A 20,349-nucleotide genomic window follows, 5' to 3' on the forward strand; every position below is an offset into this window, starting at 1 on the left:
TGTTGCTTTGGGATGGAATGTTCTGAATATGTCTGTGAAGTCCATTTGGTCCAGTGTGTCATTTAAAGTCTTTATTTCCTTGTTGATCTTTTGCTTAGATGATCTGTCCATTTCAGTGAGGGGGGTGTTAAAGTCCCCCACTATTATTGTATTGTTGGCGATGTGTTTCTTTGCTTTTGTTATTAATTGCCTTATATAATTGGCTGCTCCCATGTTAGGGGCATAGATATTTACAATTGTTAGATCTTCTTGTTGGATAGACCCTTTAAGTAGGATATAGTGTCCTTCCTCATCTCTTATTACAGTCTTTGGTTTAAAATCTAATTTGTCTGATATAAGGATTGCCACCCCAGCTTTCTTTTGGTGTCCATTAGCATGGTCAATGGTTTTCCACCCCTCACTTTCAATCTGGGGGTGTCTTTGGGTCTAAAATTAGTCTCTTGCAGACAGCATATTGATGGGTCTTGTTTTTTAATCCAATCTGATAGCCTGTGTCTTTTGATTGGGGCATTTAGCCCATTTACATTCAGGGTAACTATTGAAGGGTAGGAATTTAGTGCCATTGTATTGCCTGTAAGGTGACTGTTACTGTATATTGTCTGTGTTCCTTTCTGGTCTATGTTGCTTTTAGGCTCTCTCTTTGTTCAGAGGACCCCTTTCAAGGTTTCTTGTAGGGCTGGTTTCGTGTTTGCAAATTCCTTTAGTTTTTGTTTGTCCTGGAAGCTTTTTATCTCCTTCTATTTTCAATGACAGCCTAGCTGGATATAGTATTCTTGGCTGCATCTGTTTCTGATTTAGTGCTCTGAATATATCCTGCCAGTCCTTTCTGGCCTGCCAGGTCTCTGTGGATAGGTCTGTTGCCAATCTAATGTTTCTACCATTGTAGGTTACAGATCTCTTCTCCTGAGCTGCTTTCAGGATTTTCTCTTTGTTTCTGAGACTCGTAAGTTTTACTATTAGATGTCGGGGTGTTGACCTATTTTTATTGATTTTGAGGGGGGTTCTCTGTGCCTCTTGGATTATGATGCCTGTTTCCTTCCCCAAATTAGGGAAGTTCTCTGCTATAATTTGCTCCAATATACTTTCTGCCCCTCTCTCTTTTTCTTCTTCTTCTGGGATCCCAATTATTCTAATGTTGTTTCGTCTTATGGTATCGTTTCTCTCTCGAATTCTGCCCTCGTGATCCAGTAGTTGTTTATCTCTCCTTTTCTCAGTTTATTTTCCATCATTTGGTCTTCTGTATTACTGATTCTCTCTTCTGCCTCATTTATCCTAGCAGTTTTGATTGCATATTTGATTGCACCTCATTAATAGCCTTTTTGATTTCGACTTGGTTAGATTTTAGTTCTTTTATTTCTCCAGAAAGGGTTTCTCTAATAACTTCCATGCTTTTTTCAAGCCCAGCTAGTATCTTTAAAGTGATGATTCTGAACTCTAGATCTGACATCGTACTAATGTCCGTATTGAGTAGGTCCCTGGCAGTCGGTACTACCTCTTGTTCTTTTTGTTGAGGTGATTTTTTCCGTCTTGTCATTTTGTGCAGAGGAGAAGAGATTAATGAGAGAACAAAATGCTACCAGGGTAACAACGTCCCCAGAAAATATACTCTAAACAAATCAGAAAAGACCTGAAGCCGGGGGAAAAGAAAGGGAAAGAGAGAAAAAAGAAAAGAAAAAGATAAAGATAAAAACAAACAAAAACAGAACGAAACAAAAAAACCCAGAATATGACCAAATATGATCAGGCTGGTGCATAAATCAGTGCCACACACTAGATTTTGGGTGTATTTTGGTCTGTTAGAAGAAAGTGCCTCCCAAAATTTTAAAGAAAGAAAAACGTATATATGTATAAAAATAAGAGTTGATATGATGAAGGGATGGAATATGACTGTAAAGATGGAAATTATAAAAAATTTTATAAAAGGAATTGATAAGTTGTTTGAAAAAAGAAGAGGATTAAAAAAAAAAAAAAAAAAAAAGGAGAGAATGTGATCCAGCAGGGGAGTAGGAAAAAACCATACACTAGAGATTTAGGGTATATTTTGATCTGTTAGAAGAAACTATCTCAAAATTTTAAAGAGAGAACAACTTATATATATATGCCAAAAATACGGGTAACTACTATGAAGGGATAGAATATGACTAAAAATGAAAAATAAAAATGTTTTTTAAAAAACGGATTGATAAGATGTTGGTTGAAAAAGGGAAAAAGAAAAATTAAAAAAAAATTAACTTTGAAAGACTACAGAATCATGGTAAAAAAGCCATTAATTCTACGTGCATTATTCCCCTAGCGCTGGAGTTCTGCCATTCTCATTGATCGGTAAACTTGGTCTTGGCTGGCAGTTCTTGCTGATCTTCTGGGGGAGGGGCCTGTTGCCATGGTTTCCAAATGTCTTTGCCGGAGGCGGAATTGCCCCGCCCTTGCCTGGTCCGGGCTAAGTAATCTGCTCGGGTTGCTCTCTGGAGCTTTTGTTCCCTGTGAGCTTTCCGTACAGCTTTGGAGGCAGAGAGTGAAAATGGCGGCCTCCCAATCTCCGCCCCAGAGGAGCCGAGAACTCGGGGCCCTGCTCCTCAGTGAGCCCCCAGAGAAAAGCCGTCAGTCACTCCCGTCTCCTCGGTCTCTGGCCACACTCCGTGCTCACCCGTCCTGTGACCACACGTTTCTGTCTCTGGCACCCGACCCCACGTGGAGTCTCCAAACCCAGCAGATCCCTGCAGCGCGCTCCCGCGCCACTTCTCCCAGGGGAGGAAGGGGAATCTCCCCGTTTCTGCCACTTATTGGGTCCCTGCTGGAGGAGCAGGGGTCCGACTGTGCCACGGATCACGGTTTATGGCAACCCCGAGCTGAGAGCCCGCTCCTCAGCTCTATCTCTGCAGCCGGCTTCCCCGCTCTGATACCTGGGAGCTCTGCCGCACTCAGGAACCCCCGGTCTTTCTGTGACCCTGAGGGTCCTGAGACCACACTGTCCTAGCGAGGGTTCCACCCCCCACTTAGCCACTGGAGTGACGTCCCTCAGCAGAGCCAACTTCTAAAAGTTCCGATTTTGTGCTCTGCAGCTCTATCACTTGCCAGAAGCGGCCGAGGGAGGCCCCCTCCCCCGCTGTCTATCCTCCCGAATATTGCTTCGGATTCACTTCTCTGCATGTCCTACCTTCCAGAAAGTGGTCGCTTTTCTCTTCAGAGAGTTGTTGCTATTCTTTTCTTCGATCTCCTATTGAGTTCGTAGGTGTTCAGAATGGTTTGATCCCATCCAGCTGAATTCCTGAGACCAGACGAAATCCAGGTCTCCTACTCCTCCGCCATCTTGCTCCGCCCCAATACTGTACTGTTTTGATTACTATAGCATTATTTGTAATATAGCTTGAAACCAGGGAGTGTGATGACCTTCAGCTTTGTTCTTCTTTCTCAAGACTGCTTTGGCTAATAAGGGTCTTTTTTGGTTCCATACACATTTTAAGATGGTTCTATATTTCTTTTCCTTTCCTTTTTGTGTGTGTGTGTGGTTTTTTGTTTTGTTTTTGTTTTTGGTAGGCAGCAAAGCCAAGTTTATTGATCCATAGTTATTGTGCGATAGTACAAAGCTCCCCAAGAGGCAGGGGACCCAAGAGGGTTGCCCAGGATTTTTCTATATTTCTATGAAAAACGCAGCTGGAATTTTGATAAAGATTGCTTGAATCTGTAGATTGCTTTGAGTAGTATGGACATTCTAACAATTTGAAATTTTATGATCTCTGAACACAAAGTATCTTTCCATTTGTGTCATCTTAAATTTCTTTCATCAATGTCTTATATTTTTCAGAGTACAGGTCCTTTACACCTCCTTGGTTAAAGTTATATTAGGTTTTTTACTCTTTTTGATGCAATTGTAAGAGAGATTGTTTTCTTAATTTCTCTCTTTTTTTAGAGAGAGAGAGCAAATGTGAGTCGTGGGGCAGAGGGAGAGGGAGTGAGGGGATCTGAAGCAGACATGGGGTTCGATCAAATGACCATGACCTGAGCTGAAATCAAGAGTTGGATGCTTAACCAACTGAGCCACCCAGGTGGCCCTTAATTTGTCTTTCTGATAGCTCATTATTAATGTATAGCAATGAAACCAGTTTCTATATGTTAATTTTGTATCCTGAGACTTAACTGAATTTATTAGTTCTCACTGTATTTTTGTGGAGTCTTTAGGGTTTTCTATATATAACATCGTGTCATCTGCAAATAGTAAGTTTTTTACTTCTTTCCAATTTGGATGCCTTTCTTTTTCTTGCCTAATTCCTCTGGCTAGGATTTCATGTTGAATATCATGTTGAATAAACATGGCAAGAGTGGGCATCCTTATCTCGTTTCTCACCTTAAAGGAGAATCTTTCAACTTTTCACCATTGAGTATGATGTTAACTATAAGCTTGTCGTATACCGTCATTATTATGTTGAGGTATGTCCCTTCTTTACCCACTGTTGAGGGTTTTTTTTTTTTTTTTTTTATCATCAATGGATGTTGAATTTTGTCAGATTCTATTACTGCATCTATTTAGATGATCATATGATTTCTATCCTTCATTTTGCTTATATGCTGTATCCTATTGATTGATTTGAAAATGTTGAAACATCTTCGCATCCCTGAAATAGAAATTCCACTTGATTGTGGTGTAATATTCTTTTAATGTACTGTTTGGTTTGGTAATATTTTGTTGAGGGTTATTGCATCTGTGTTTATCAGAGATGTTGGTCTGTAATTTTCATTTTTTGTAGTGTCTTTGTCTAGTTTTAGTATCAGGATAATGCTTGCCTTGCAAAATGAGTTTGGAAATGTTCCCTCCTCTTTTTTGGAAGAGTTTGAGAATGATTGGTATTAATTCTTTAAATATCTGGTAGAATTCACAAATGAAGCCATTTGGTCCTGGACTTTGTTGGGAGGTTGATTATTGATTCAATCTCCTTACTAGTAATCAGTATGTTCAGATTTTCTATTTCTTCATTATTGTTTTGGTTGGTCTTTGTTTTTAGAAACTTACCTGTTTCTTTTAGGTTGTCCAGTTTGTTGGCATATAATTTTTCTTAGGAGTCTCTTATGATCTATTGTATTTCTGTGGTATCAGTTGTAACATCTCTTCTTTTATTTCTGATTTTATTTATTTGAGCCCTCTCTTTTCTTGGTGAGTCTAAATAAAGATTTGTCAATTTTGCTTATCTTTACATAGAACCAGCTCTTAGTTTCATTGATCTTTTCTATTGTCTTTTTAGTCTCTTTCATTCATTCATGTCCTCTCTGATCTTTATTTACTTCCCTCTACTGATTTGGGGCTTTGTCATCTTTCCATAGTTTCTTAAGGTGTGAAGTTAGGTTGTTTGACTTTTTTCATTCCTTGAGGTAGGATTTTATTGCTATGAACTATTGCCTTAGAACTGCTTTTGCTGCATCCCATAAATTTTGGTTTTTGCATTTCTATTTTCATTTGTCTCAAGACATTTTTTAAATTTCTCTTTTGATTTCTTATTTGACCCATTCATTGGTGGTTCAGTAACATGTTAAATATCCACATATTTGTGAATTTTCCACATTTCTTCTTGTAATTATTTCTACTTTCATATTATTGTGCTTGGAAAAAATGCTTGATAATGATTTTTATCTTAAACTTACTACAATTTCTTATGTGTTCTAACATATGATCTGTTCTGGAGAACGTTCCATGTGCACTTGAGAAGAATGTGTATTCTGCTTTTGGATAGAATGTTCTGTATATATCTGTTAAGTCCATCTGTTCCAATATGTTGTGTACAGCTGATGTTTCCTTACTGATTTTGTCTGGATGATCTACCTGTTGATATAAGTGGGTATTAAAGCCCTCTACTATTACTGTTATTGCTATTACTTTAGGTCTGTTAATATATGCTTTATATATTTAGATGCTCCTATGTTCGGTGCATAAATATTTACCAATGTTTATGCTCTTGTTGGATTGACCCCTTGTATCATTATGTAATGTTCTTTGTTATAGTGTTTTAAAGTGTATTTTGTCTGATAAAAGTATGGCTACCTCCAGCTTTCTTTTGATTTTTATTTGCATGGGCTATCTCTTTCCATCCCTTCACTTTCAGTCTGTGTGTGTCCTTGCACCTAAAGTGAGTCTCTTATAGGCAGCATATAAATCGGTCTTTTTTTTTTAAATTCATTCAGGCACTCTATGTATTTTGTTTTTTGGGGTTCTTTTTTTAAGATTTTGTTTATTTGACGGGCGCCTGGGTGGCTCAGTCGTTAAGCATCTGCCTTCGGCTCGGGTCATGATCCCAGAGTCCTGGGATCGAGCCCCGCATCAGGCTCTCTGCTCGGTGGGAAGCCTGCTTCTCCCTCTCCCCCTCCCTCTGCTTGTGTTCCCTCTCTCGCTGTGTCTCTCTCTGTCAAATAAAATCTTTAAAAAAAAAAAAAAAAAGATTATTTATTTGAGAGAGAGCAGGAGAGATAGTGAAAGAGCACAAGTGGGGAGGAGAGGGAGAAGCAGGCTCCTGGCTGAGCAGAGAGCCTGACGCAGGGCACCATCCCAGGACCCTGGGATCATGACCTGGGGCTTAACCAACTGAGCCACCCAGGCGCCCCAACTCTATCTTTTGATTGGAGAATTTGGCCCATTTACATTTAAAGTAATTATTGATAGTTATGTACTTATTGCCATTATGTTAATTGTTTTCTGGCTGTTTTATAGTTCCTCTCTGTTCCTTTGTTCTCTTCCTTTATAGTTTAATGACTTTTGGTGGTACGCTTAGATTCTTTTATCTTTTGTGTATCTACCATAGATTTTTACTTTGTGGTTACCATGAGGCTTACATATAACAACTTATATTTGTAAGTCTATTTATGATAACAGCTTACATTCTTTTTTTTTTTTTTTTTTTAAAGATTTTATTTATTTGACAGAGAGAGACACAGTGAGAGAGGAGCACAGGCAGGGGGAGCCGAGCGGGGAGCCCGATGCGGGGCTCGATCCCAGAATGCTGGGATCATGACCTGAGCCGAAGGCAGGCGCTTAACGACTGAGCCACCCAGGCGCCCCAGATAACAGCTTACATTCTAAAGTTCTACATTTACCCCTCCTCCCTCCTCCGTTTTGTTTTTGATGTTACATTTTACATCTTTTTATCTTGTGTATCACTTGTGTATCACTTGTTAGTACTTCGGGTTTTGTTGTTGTTTTTTTTTTGTCTTTTAGCCTTAGTAATAGCTCTATAGATGATTCATTCATTACACCTTTACTATATATTTACCTTTACCAGTGAGATTTATACTTTCACATTTTATTAATTAGTGCCCTGTCTTTTCATCTCGACAAAGTCCCTTTAATATTTTTTGTAAAGCTGGGGTGCCTGGGTGGCTCAGTTGGCTAAGCGACTGCCTCCAGCTCAGGTCATGATCCTGGAGTCCCAGGATTGAGTCCCACATCGGGCTCCCCGCTCAGTGGGGAGTCTGCTTCTCCCTCTGACCCTCTCCCCTCTCATGCTCTCTCTCTCAAATAAATAAAATCTTTAAAAAAAAAAAAATAAACAGGGGCGCCTGGGTAGCTCAGTCGTTGGGCATCTGCCTTCGGCTCAGGACATGATCCCAGGTCCTGGGATCGAGCCCCGCATCGGGCTCCCTGCTCGGCGGGAAGCCTCCTTCTCCCTTTCCCACTCCCTCTGCTTGTGTTCCCTCTCTCGCTGTGTCTCTGTCAAATAAATAAATAAAATCTTTAAAAAAAAATCATATTTTTTGTAAAGCTGGTTTAGTAAGGTGATTAACTCCTTTAGCCTTAACTTGTCTGTAAGACTCTTTACTTCCAATTCTGAATAACTTTGCTAGTTAAGAGTATTCTTGGCTGGAGTATTTTTTTCTTTCAGTACTTTGAATGTTATCATGCCATTCCCTTCTGTCCTGCGGTTTCTGCAGAAAAATCTGACAGTCTTATGGGGGTTCCCTTGTACATAACAAGTTGTTTTTCTTTTGCTGATTTCAAGATTCTCTTTAACTTTTGACATTTTATTATAATCTGTCTTAGTGTGCATTTCTTGGGGTTCATATTTATAGAACTCTCTAGACTTCCTGGATCTGGATGTGTGTTTATTTCCCTAGGTTAGTTTTCAGCCATTATTTCTTGAAATAATTTTTCTGCTCCTTTCTCTCCTCCTTCCAAGAGCCCTATGATATGAATGTTAGTCCACTTGATGTTGTCCCATAAGTCCCTTATGCTACCTCCACTTTTTTTCATCTATTATAGCTGTAGAATCAGGGTGTTTATGGGAGGTGAGTTCAAAATCCTCTCAGAGCTAGGTGATCAAGGAGCATCCCTGAGTAGCATGTCCCAAAGACTGGGGCACCAGAAGTAAAACTGGGACACCAGATGCATATAAAAGCTCCCCTCCGAGAGATCCTGGTGCCCTCCAGAGGTCTCCAGTAGGTATAGTCAGCCCTTAGATGTGTTTAATTAGAAGCCTGCCCCTCAGGCTGCAGCTGTGATGATAAGCTGTTAGGCCTCTTTTAGACTGAACTCCTGGGCCTGTTGCCTCTTGCTGTGCCCTGGGGATACTGGCCATTTAAGAACTCTTTCTCTGTTGGTTACAGTCCTGTGAGGCCCACCAGCATAAACCCCACTGGCCCCCAGGGCCAGGAGATGTAGAAGTGCCCTCTAACAGCAGCTGCAAAAACCAAGGTACCAGATGTAAAACCAGGGCACTGGACACTTGTAAAAGGAACTTGTAAAAGTTCCTTCCTGAGAGATAATGGCATTCTGAAGCACAGTAGAGGGAGAGTGAGAAGTTGGCGCCCACTGGCTGGGGAGTGACAGAGGGAGAGCATAGAGATGGTGCCTACCAAGAAAGAAAAGTAGAAAAAGAAAAAAGCCTAAAAGGGTTTTTTGTTTTTTTTAAAGCATCCACCAGTTGGAGCAAGATAGAGGGAGTGCACAAAGATGGGTGCCCACCAGTCCCCACACAGAGTACCCCAGCATGCCCCCAAATGTGTCAAATCAGATGCCTGACCCTCAGGCCAGTGTTCCAAGACAAGTATTAACAAGCCTCTCCTGCACAAAGTCCAGGCACCCTTCAACGGGCCATGTCCATGCTGGGCCCTGAGGTGGGTGAGTCCAAGTGTGTGAGCCCTTTAAGAGCTGCTGGGATCACCAGTCTTGTGGGTCCTGTGGATATAATCCTGTGGGTTTTCAAAGCTAGGTATTTTAGGGGTTTATCTCTCAGGTACAGATCTTAAGAGCTGAGATGCCCAACGTGCGGTTCAACCCTTTGCTCCCCAGGCTGTTTTGTAGTTTTGAGTTCCCTCCCAGCTGTGAGTTGCTGCATTGGGGGTGGGACTTATGGCAAGATTGTGTCCCAGCTTCTCTGACCCCCTGTGACCTGGACCTTTTCTCATTCAGTGTGTACGAGTCAGTCTTTAGAGTTTTTTTTCCAGAGTAGGCTGTCCTTTATGTAGCTGTGGAATCAGGGAATTTATGGGAGGTGAGTTCAGGATCCGCTCACATTGTCCTCTTCCAACTGTATCATCACCTACAATTTGATGTCCATCTTTACATAACTGGAAAGATGAGAAAGGCCACCAAGAGCTCAGCGAACCCATGGCCACAGGACCCTAAGGTTTCGTGTTTAATCCTCCTGTGATAAGCGGTTACCGTAGGACCCTGCTCGGGCCAGCTTCTGTGCTTCTCACAGGCCTAGAGCCTTGGAAAGAGCAGGTCTCACAAACATCCGCGTGTGTCTTCTTGTTCCAGAGTCTGTCCCACTGTGAGCTCATCACAGATGACGGGATCCTGCACCTGAGCAACAGCACCTGCGGTCACGAGAGGCTGCAGGTTCTGGAATTGGACAACTGCCTCCTCATCACCGACGTGGCCCTGGAGCACCTGGAGAACTGCCGCGGCCTGGAGCGCCTCGAGCTGTACGACTGCCAGCAGGTTACCCGCGCGGGCATCAAGCGGATGCGGGTAAGGGCAGAGGCGGGGGGGGGGGGTGCTGGCACACTTTCTAAGCAAACAATGAATATGTCAAGACTCCATCTTCTACATTTTATCCTAAGCTTATAGTGATGCAAACTGATGTATTCCTCAAGTGTCTTCTTACTCAAAATTTTATTAGATCTCACCCTGGCAGATTCAACTTCCAGAATGGGTGTGGGGCAGAGAGGTTCCAGAGTTCAGTGATCAGAACGTTTTAAGGAAAGAGACTTAAGGTCATTACCAGTGGGAAGGAGACCATGGTCTTGGTTAACTTCCAGAGAACAGGCTTAAGTAGAAAGTGGCTTTTCTCCCCCCAGGTAGTTCACCTAGTCTTTTTTTTTTTTTAAGATTTTTATTTATTTGACAGAGAGAGACACAGCGACAGAGGGAACACAAGCAGGGGGAGTGGGAGAGGGAGAAGCAGGCTTCCCGCTGAGCAGGGAGCCCGATGCGGGGCTTGATCCCAGGACCCTGGGATCATGACCCGAGCCGAAGGCAGATGCTTAACAACTGAGCCACCCAGGCACCCCTCACCTAGTCTTCTTGAATAGGCTTTAAGTTGAGGCAGCTTTGCATTTACCTCCCAGAGCTGCCCCAGGTGCTGGAGCTGTGCGGACTCTGCTCGGTGTACATATAGGACTCGTGACCGCCCCGGGCAGATATTCGGGTCTCTTCGCTTCAGGTCCCCTGTAAACAGAAATAGCTCTAGCCTACACCAGAAATTCTGTTTCTGCTATTTGCCTGAGAATCAAGGAGAGCTGTGGGCTTGTCTAGGATTGTGCCTGTAGCCCTCCAAATATGCATGTAATGACTACTCCACGTCCGTCTGCTTTCTGCTTCCAGGCTCAACTCCCTCATGTCAAAGTCCATGCCTACTTTGCTCCTGTCACCCCCCCGACAGCAGTGGGAGGAAGTGGACAGCGACTGTGCAGGTGTTGTGTCATTCTCTGACGGCGGCTGCCTGAGCCCAAGGCACGATGAGGTGTCCCTTCCTCCAGAGAAGACCTGAGTCTTCCTGACCTGCTCCACCTTCACCCAAATCTCTTGGTTCTCCATCGGGAAAGACATTTACAGGTAAAAGAATGCAGTAGGGACTGCAGTAACTCTGGTGATAGTTTTCACCTTTAATCTGCTACGATGCAATTGAATCAAAGCCTTGTGTCTGCCAACACCCGGCAAGAGTGGTCTCAGCGCAGCCTGGACCATGCAGGAGACCTGGATCTCTTAAGAGGTGGGTGCCTTCTTAGGTACCAAAGTCCTGCTGTTGGCGTTGTCAGCATTCCTCAAACAGCCCATCAGTGTTAGCACAAATCGAGCAGAAAGAGTAAGCTGTTGATTTTCTACCTGATTCTTAAGCCAGTGGCCTGCTTTAATTCACACTGATTTCATTTTGATTAGCAGGACTTTTCCACTTTGAAGATGAAATAGCAACTTTCTCAAAGTGACCTGTACTGCAAATTCGTGATGCCTGAGAGTTTTATACGTAGACACTTAGGTGGGAGGCAAGTTAGGTTTCCATGAGACACCAAAGAAATGAGGACTCTGAACTGGGTGGAGCAGGGTCTTCACCTTTCTGTTTCTGTCAACTTGTCATATACACTTCCGGGGACCAAAAGCTAAACAAACACAACTCAGAGTCTGTGTGGCCAGACTGCAAATAAGCTGTGGCAGGCGCTACAGCACAGAGTGCATTTTTGTTCTAGGAGAAAAGCTAATCATGTCATCTCTCACAAAATTTGGGGGACCTTAAACAGAATTAAGGCTTAAGTTATCTACAATATATATAATCAATTAAAAATAATGAATGGATGCATGTAGAATGGGTGTGATTTTTTCCAAGTTTATTTTAAAATCTTAGAAATCAAGTTACACCAGAACTATTCAAAAATTGTACACACTTAAAACTCAGATCAGTAAAGTGTTGGCACCTTTTAGACTCAATATAAAAATGAATAAACCATTGCAATGCTTAAGTCAGAGGGTTTTATTGCTATAACCTTAATGGCAGACAAATCTGAGCAAAACCATTGGATGGGAAACCATTTTCCAAATTCAGACCTTCCTCATATTATCTAAAATCAGATAAGCTCTAGTTTCCATCCTGTGCTGTCCACATGTGTGATATTTATGAAGATTAGGAACCCATCGCCACTCTCACATCGTCAGCTTCAGTGTTCATGGCAGCTGACCCTTCCTAGCAGCCATTCCCCACCACGAAGAGCACGGAGCTCACGGGAAGCTGGAGTGGAGCAGCAAGCCCTATACGGTGCTTTCCCACGACCAGCCGTGCTTGCATCAGACGGACCATTTAGGGGCACAGGGGAAGAGAAGGCAGGTGCATACATGATCCCTTAATTTAACAAGATCATCAGAATAAGCATTCAAGCCCTGAGGACCTCACCGCCTGACGAGATCCTCCAATATTCCCAGGTCTAGAATGTGTGCGTATATACCGCAGTGGTTATTTTCATACACATTTACACCACTACGTGTGGGGGCATGTCTGATGCAGGAAGCTATTTAAATAAAGAGCATAAGCTTCAGTAAATTATAGTCTCTGTTTTAAAATTTTCTATGACCAGGGCTTTCTATACTGTCTTCTTTGAGCCAGGACACAACCTATCAGTTACTGGACTCACTCCTCAATGACCTATGACCTCATTAGAAGACAGGAATAGCTCAGGTGAGGTTTCTCAGATGAGAAAATCAGGTTTGCTTCCTCTGTAGGAGTGGAACAGTGAATGGAATAATTTGTCCTCCGTTGCATCAGCTTTGAGAAAACTGAAAAGAACACAACACCTAGGCCTCACCTCTTACAATATGTGGGCTTAGGGGGGCTCAGAACACATGCACGGAACCCCCTCGATTCCAGGACTTGAGGGGATACTGTCAGGAACTGGTATTTTAAATGACACACGCGTTTGCAAAACAATCGGAAAACATTTATTATACTGAAATGTATACATCCTACTATTAAAAAAACAAAGTAACAAATTTGCTGGTGCCATAATTTAACCTGCTTCACTGGGACAGACTAATGTTCAATGCTGCTTAGTATAATTTCAAGTTTGATGAGCTTTTAAGTGTTTTTAACCCCACTTCTAAAACCTGATGAGGAATTCAAAATAGCATACAGCCTTAAATGACATTTATTGTTCCATATACCTTGAGACTCAAAAAGGAATGCTAAACAGACAAGCAAAAATCTGAAACAAGAGATATGCTCACTTCTTTCCCAAGTGATTGGTAACAGAAAACGTGTTCATATGAAAGCAAAGGGAGATGACAGAAAGGAAATATTCCTCTGCTTTTAGGGCCTATAGGAGTTACAGATATTTTCAAACTAAAGATGAAAATATTTAGAGACTGGGCTTCTCTGTATCCAATAACCCTTTAAGAATAAAACACAGAAGGTCAAAGCTTTTACACACTGAACTAGTCTGTCTTCTGGGAGATTTCAAAGCCCAAATTACTCGTTCCTATTTCTGCCGGAACAAAGATAAGATTCAAATAACACATTCAGAACCAAGACAGCTGCGTAACTGGTCAGAGATGCTATAGTTAAAGGGGAACTGAAGTTTAAAGAACTGGTCTGCTACACCACAGGCCTCACAGATGCTTGCCGGTGCGTGTGGGGAAGGCTCTGGGCAGAGGGAATCGAAAAGACAGGAAAATTGCAAAAGCAGTGGACTCCCTCTGAGAAGTGTACTGGCAGACAAGCATTTGGTTTTGTGGAAGAGGCACCCTTTTTATAGAAGAAGCTATTATGTGGTGTTTAAGAAAGCCTCTCAATCACCAAAATATTTACCCATGATTATACTAAAGCTCCTATATTTCAGAAGTGTGGAGAATTTTTACAGTACAATTTAGTGTTTCATTTATGACATCTCAATTGCCGTGAATAATTTCAACTTGTTGATAACAAAGACCCCTTAAAGCACATCAGAAATGACCCTACGTTTCCCCCTACCTAGGTCACCTGTTTCCATTGTCTGGGACAGGGCTTTAAAAATGTTTTAAGAATAGGATGGTGCTGGGTGGGGAGGGACAGAGAAAGGGAGGACCACCACATGAGTTTAAAAGGCAAGGGGGTTCAAAAATGAAAACCAGAAACAAAATGCTAAAAATGGAAGCAAAAGCAAAAGGTTTTTCAATAAATCTGGGACAAAGCAAAAACACAAAAGTCTTTGTACCTATTAGGATTTACACTGATCCTCTCACCAAGGTACTCTTGATAATGCAGTTTGTTTCAAGGCTGACTTCCTGGCTTGGGTCTTCCCCGATCTGGCACGAGCCCGTCACACATACCCTCAGACATGATTTCTTCCGAGAAGGCGCCAAGCCTCTTACCTGACCCACGATCACGGTCTCGGCACATCGCACCTGCAGACAGATTCCGTGCCGGCTCCACGACAGCACTGTCCCCCACCCCCGCTCTGGGGCAGCAGAAGGTTCAGGCCATAAAAGCCAAACTGGCACAGAAAGGTAAATGCCCACAGTATGTTTTACATTCATTTCCAAACCGCATACAGTGTAAAAAGACAGCAAAGGCTGCTTCTAGGAACTGTATCTACTGGCCTCTGCCAGAGAAGCAGGCAGCCCCGCCGGCACGTGGCCCCCAGAGCCGCACGCGCACTGTCCCGACGTGCTCACGCTCACGAGGATGCTTGGCTATGGCAGTGACAGTGAGGAGATTCACCTCTCATACAGCTCATTAGAAAGGTCATCTTGTGTTTTCAATATGAAACATTTCATACGCTAAAATCCAATCCCAGGACTTCTTGGATTCAGTCTTCACACACTTTTAAGCGTGACTTTATTTGGTACTGAATATAGTTCAGACTAAGTACGACGTCACTTCAAAACTATGTGGATACCATCACCGTTCTCAGCTGCAGGGAAAAAGAGATGTGACACACACTTCTTTCAGGCAGGCCTAGGAAAACCAAGGCCGTTAAACTGAAAACTCCCAGAAAGCTGCAGTTTCCCATCCCACTTGCAGCTACCTTTAAATGATTCTAGAGAAAGAGCATGCACACAGTCCCTGGTGAGGTATTTCACGTTTTGATGTCGGGCCCATGCTGCCGGTCCGCTCTGGGGCATGCGGGGATGGAGACAAGCGGCCCAGGCGGCATAAACAAAGGGGCACGGGAGCAGGTGTGGACGCCGCGGCAGGCCCCAGCACAGCCAACTCCCCACAACACACACACACACTGAGTGCATCCATCCAACCTTCCCTGGAAATCAGCTCTGAGCTCCTCAGAGGCAGATCTGAAACGTTTTGAAAATATCACTACTTTTGTCTGACGGCCTAGTGTTTCTCAGGAAATGGCTAGAAGCGGTACAGGCATCCACCAAGGAACAAAAGAAATATTTTCATGAGGACAGGACTCTGAAAGACAGCATCCTGAGATTGGAGGGGATGTCCTGTGGTGTCTGACGTTAGCAACGTCCCCTGCTGTCACGGAACACAACCATCCGATTACAGTATGAATTTCCTTTTTTAGACAATTTGAGTTTTGCAGAGTAAAAAGCTGTATTGCTTTGACAACAAAACGCTGAGCAGAAGAGCACTAAGCCAAAGGTGCTGTGACAGCGAACGAGGAAGTGAGCCAGCCCAGGTTGGAGCCACCACGCCGCCGACGGGGTGGCAAATGCAGGGCGCTGCTGTTCTGCACTCCGCCCTTCAAGAGCGCCTCCCGGGGAAGGGGGGTGCAGGACCTGCTCTTCGAGCTGCAGCTTTTGTGCTCGGACTGGATTTGGATCTTAACTCACTGGACTTTTAAGTCTCTTCTCCTCATCATAATTTTCATTTAAAAATCCCTCCATTAGCCCTCCAGTTGGAACTTCTCTGAGACCCATCTGGGCCCTCCTTCCATATATTCTTTCCCTAAATGACCACAGTGACTTCCACAGCTGAGGGTCACTGCTGATGTGCTAAAGGCTTCCCAGTTACATCTCAAGCCCAGGCCTTTCCTGCCAGCCCCAGACAGGGACAATTCACTGCCAACTTGACCTTTCCAAGCACATCTGAAATGGAACTCTTGCCGCCCCCCGCCCCCAACCGGTTCTGCCTCTCTACTAGGGACACTGTCTGCCCAGCTGCTCTTACAAGAGTCACCCGCCCTCCCCCGACCCCCGCTCAACTGTGGAGCACAGCAGGACCTGCCCATAAATGTGTCAGACCTAGGTGACCTCTCCTGCCTCCTGCCTCCAGCTTTCCCCCAATTCCCATCGGCCTCCACAGAGTTGCAAGAGTGGAAGAAAAACATAATCACATTCCTTCTTTGTTTAAACAATTTCACGGACTTCTCAACGCATTTCAAGTAAAATCTCAACTACCGTTATACCAGGTCCTGCACACCAGACTGCACCTCCCACCCTGACTCCATCTTGCTCCGTGTGCCCCTGACACAGCCTTCACTAGGCCCTGCACAGCAGCCCGGCTCTTTCCTTTGCACACAGCCTCATACCCCCTTGGGGTGTTCCTAGGGTGAGCAGCTCCCCTCACTCTTCAAGTCTCAGCATTATTGACACCTTCTCAGAGAGGCCTCGCTCATCTGCTCCATGTCCCCCTACCCGGCACCCCCTTAAACACAAGCACCCCCACTTTCCCACTCCTTCACAGCACTTAAAAGATTTTGTAATTGTATGCACTTGGTGGCTAATTCTGGTTTGCTTTCCCCGCTAGGAGTTCCACGGAGTGTTCTGTTCAAGACCTTTCTAGCACCAAAAGCTGTCTGAAAGGTGTTCAGGAAAATGGTGGCTGAATTGAGTATTTTTTCCCAATAATCTAGGACTGACTCCTCTTATTTGCTAGTTTATTAACCACTAGGAATATTCTCGATTCATTTTTCAAACTCTTAAAACTAGTAAAGCCAGCATTTTCAAAAGTAAACACACAAGATGACTACTGATTACAGGCACACATCATCTTTCATGATTTCAGCATTTCAAGACACATGCACTCATGCAAAGTACCTTTTACTGTGAAGAATAAAAAACAACTCTCATCTTGAAAGTTCTGAACCATCTAGAAGGATAAAGCAGATAACACAATTAAGATCCAACTGTTTTTTCTGAGCTGATCAGAAAAGAATAGAATTGGCAGCTCCAGGAAAATGTCATCATCTATATACTGTTGCACAAATACAGAACTCGGTGGTCGAAACGGTAACTGATGAAGGCAGCGTAAGGTAGTAAACGTTTCCACCTGCTGCACTGGCGGGGCCTCGTGCTGGCGAGGCCTGCCCGTGCCCGGTCCCTGAGACAGCCCTACAACCCACCTGACCCACTGGGAGCTTTCCCCGACAGGCCCTGTGAATAACAACTCTCAAAAGAGTCACGGTCTTAGCGGTCTTCTATTATTACCTGCTTGTCGCGGAACACTGGGGGAACAATAACCTTAATGTTTTTAAAAACCAGCCATCAGGAGCGCCTGCGTGGCTCAGTCGGTTAAGCGTCTGCCTTCGGCTCAGGTCATGATCCCAGGGTCTTGGGATTGAGTCCACATCAGGCTCCCTGCTCAGCGGGAAGCCCGCTTCTCCCTCTCCCTTTGCCCCCCCCCCCCCCCACCACTCGTGCTTTCTCTACTAAATAAAATCTTTAAAAACAAAAATTTTTTTAAATAAAGATCAGTCATCAAATAGGAAAGAAAACGAAAACACATCCAAAGACCCCCCTACATAAACCTGGCCAAAGCCCCACTAACCCCGGAGCCCCCAGTGAGTGTTTAAGGGAGGGTGGAGGGCAGAGGGGGCCAAGCCATAGGTCTGGGTTTATATCCCTTGTATCACCAGGATACCCGAAACTCCTGGTTTTAGATTCTTACAAATTTGACCCCAGCTCTTTAAAACTGATTCTCAGGAGTACTTGCACAAGAGATCACAGAATTTTTCCAGAGTTCTTCAGTGACAGAAAATAAAGGCCAGCGTGGAAGGGAGAAGCAATGGCACGGCCAGTTCACGTTACCTGATCACTAACAAGAATGTGAATACCAGTGGGCCCCTGTCTGTAGACCTGGTTAATCTGGTGGAAAGGAATATTAAACACCAATGCAAGTTTTCGAGCAACTTCTGAAGCAACCATTTCTTCCAAGTAGATTGCATGATACACTGAAATAAAAAATAAGAGTATTTTAGCAGTAATCTTTGATCTGTTTTCCATGTCATCTCTAAGAAGATCACCCCTTTCAAAGTACTAAAAAATATATAAAAATTAAAAATGGGAACTAGTTATTTCTTTCCTCCCTTACCACCTACTGAAATAATAATAAATTATACCACACGTACAATTTAATAAACATTAACACTAATATCTGTACAGAAGGATCTGAGGTTTTAATTTTTCTTAAAAAACAAACAGGAATTAACTGCAAATGGGCACAGGGGCCTTTCTGGAGTAATGGGACTACTAAAACCCGATGGTGGTAATGGCTGCAAAACTCTCAAGTGACTAAACTGTCTTGGAACTGGACACTTACAGTGGAAGGATTTTATGGTATATAAATTATAGCTGAAGAAAGCAGTTTTCAAACATCATGTGTTTCTAGTGATATATAAAAAGAACTCTGTTCTTGATTCAGTAATCCTACTATGGGGAATGTATCCCAAGGAATCCCCCCGAGAGTAAATGGAACACGGTGTAGAAGACACAGCATAAAAAGCTAAGGACGTGGACAGTGGCACCTACTGTTGCTTCCCACAAGCTGCAGTGCAGTCCAGCCAGGGGCCCGGGTTTCTGGAACCTTTAACTCTGCAGCAGCCGCCATCTGCTGCCAGTGCATCTGCAGCGAGCACGGCTCTTGTAGGTCCTGCTCAGTTACGGCCTAAGCCAGCCAGCCAGCGAGCAGAGCATCAGTGCTAGAACTTGGCTTCCCCAAACTGGGGTTTCTTGTGTGCTTACAATAACGGAAACCTCTGCTAATTACACATTATGGAAAGCTTCGGATGTGGAACTACAATTAAGGGGAGACACAGAGCTGATCTAGAGCGGAGTCCCCAAACTACAGCCTGTGTGAGCCCAGCCCTGCTCTCACTCGTTCTTTCCCAACAGAACTGTATCAGAACGCAGCCGCACCCATCACTATATCTGGTCTGGGCTGGTTCTGGCGCCGCAATGGCAGGGCTGGTGGGAAAGAGCCCCCCGAGTCCACAAAGAGGCATTTCCTACTTGGCCTTTTAGGGAAGTTTGCCGAAACTTAGAAAACCCCTGATCTAGGGCTAAGTTGGCCAACATTTCCCACTCTCCTCCACAAACACGTTCCCCAGTCCAACAGGCCTGACCGCATAGATGGAAATGATATACAAGATCCTGGTGATACTGGAGAGCTCCTTTAGAATGTTACCGTTTCAAGCTAAGCCTCTGTATCTTTAGTCTTCAAATTCACAGCTTTTAAAGTCAAAATGACACCAAGTGGAAAGGCTCACAAGAGTGATGCTTTCTTTTGGATTTTTCGAACACCAAGTGATTCTCGGAGCTCTACCCAAAATTAGGGTAAATGATCGCCTCTGTGAATTCCATAACACACTTCTCTCTGGAAAATTCTGAGTGTGTTGCCCTTATTTTGTTTCAGAATATGGGAAGAGGGAAGAGGGAAGGTATTACCACGCACCCAACCTTACAAATAAGAAAACACATCCTTTAAAAGGTGTAATTGCTTTTGTTTTTAAGGGCCATATTCAGAGGAGAGAAGGGCCAGGGTCTGTTTCTGCCCTCAGCCAACGCTCTATTATACAAGTAAGGAGAATCCGTAGGCTGAGAAGGATGGCTACTGGCGTGGAGTGCTCAGCACACAGCTCACAGCACTGGCCGGCTGCACGTCAGACACAAGTCCGTGCACCTGGTGCTGGGACGCACATGAATCTCTCCACATGTGACAGTTTATGTTTCTCCCCCCAGTCAGTAAAATGGAAAGGAAAAAAAAAAAAAAGAAAAACCCTCCTGCTTTCTTGCCATGCTACCAATGTTATACTCATCATTTCAGTAAATCTGAGGTTTGTGGGGGGGAATAGAAGCCAGCAAAACTCCAAAAAGCACTTGAGCTGGGCTTTTGCTTGTTAGCTCTTCTTTCCAGCAAGGAGACTTGGAGAGTGGCGGCGAGAACAGAGAAAGGCAGCTCGCTTCCTCTCTGGGGAGGCCTTGGCCCCAGGACCACTGCCCAACCCCATGCGGTCTGCACTCCCACCCAGCCTTCCTGTTTCTGCCTCGCTGTCCGAGGTGCGCTCTGGACCCACCGTAAGGCGTCCCACCGCCACTGTCGCCTCCGCCGCCGGCCGGCTGCTGGCCCTGCAGGGGTGGGCTGCTTGGCTGCTCCTGGCAGACGTAGATGGTTAAGCGGGGCCTAACTGACCTGCAATCAGAAGACGCCCCGTGTGAGCCGGCGGGAG

At 44.1% G+C, this 20,349-nt stretch overlaps 2 protein-coding genes across 16 annotated transcripts in view; one reads left to right on the forward strand and one right to left on the reverse strand.

The window, feature by feature from the left end:
• Positions 1–11,770, forward strand: part of FBXL2 (F-box and leucine rich repeat protein 2) — a 142,560-nt gene extending 130,790 nt beyond the window's left edge. For all 7 annotated transcript variants that reach the window (XM_064590495.1, XM_045904108.3, XM_064590507.1 and 4 more), the window contains 2 exons: positions 9,737–9,949; positions 10,805–11,770. In XM_064590495.1, the coding sequence (XP_064446565.1) occupies positions 9,737–9,949; positions 10,805–10,912 (321 nt within the window). In that variant the 3' untranslated portion in view covers positions 10,913–11,770. The remainder of the gene's footprint in view (positions 1–9,736; positions 9,950–10,804) is intronic.
• Positions 11,771–12,881: 1,111 nt separating this feature from the next.
• Positions 12,882–20,349, reverse strand: part of UBP1 (upstream binding protein 1) — a 54,360-nt gene continuing 46,892 nt past the window's right edge. For 6 of the 9 annotated variants that reach the window (XM_064590455.1, XM_064590451.1, XM_064590473.1 and 3 more), the window contains 4 exons: positions 20,197–20,312; positions 17,933–18,075; positions 16,943–16,994; positions 12,882–14,897 (listed from right to left, as the gene is read on the reverse strand). In XM_064590455.1, coding sequence (XP_064446525.1) covers positions 14,827–14,897; positions 16,943–16,994; positions 17,933–18,075; positions 20,197–20,312 — 382 coding nt within the window. In that variant the 3' untranslated portion in view covers positions 12,882–14,826. The remainder of the gene's footprint in view (positions 14,898–16,942; positions 16,995–17,932; positions 18,076–20,196; positions 20,313–20,349) is intronic. The other 3 variants (XM_064590464.1, XM_045904102.3, XM_045904106.3) reach the window with 1 other exon arrangement.

The sequence above is a fragment of the Mirounga angustirostris genome, unplaced genomic scaffold (assembly GCF_029215605.1).
Source record: "Mirounga angustirostris isolate CCGP_5_RB_7025 unplaced genomic scaffold, mMirAng1.0.hap1 SCAF_1, whole genome shotgun sequence".
NCBI classification, from domain to species: Eukaryota; Metazoa; Chordata; class Mammalia; order Carnivora; family Phocidae; genus Mirounga; species Mirounga angustirostris.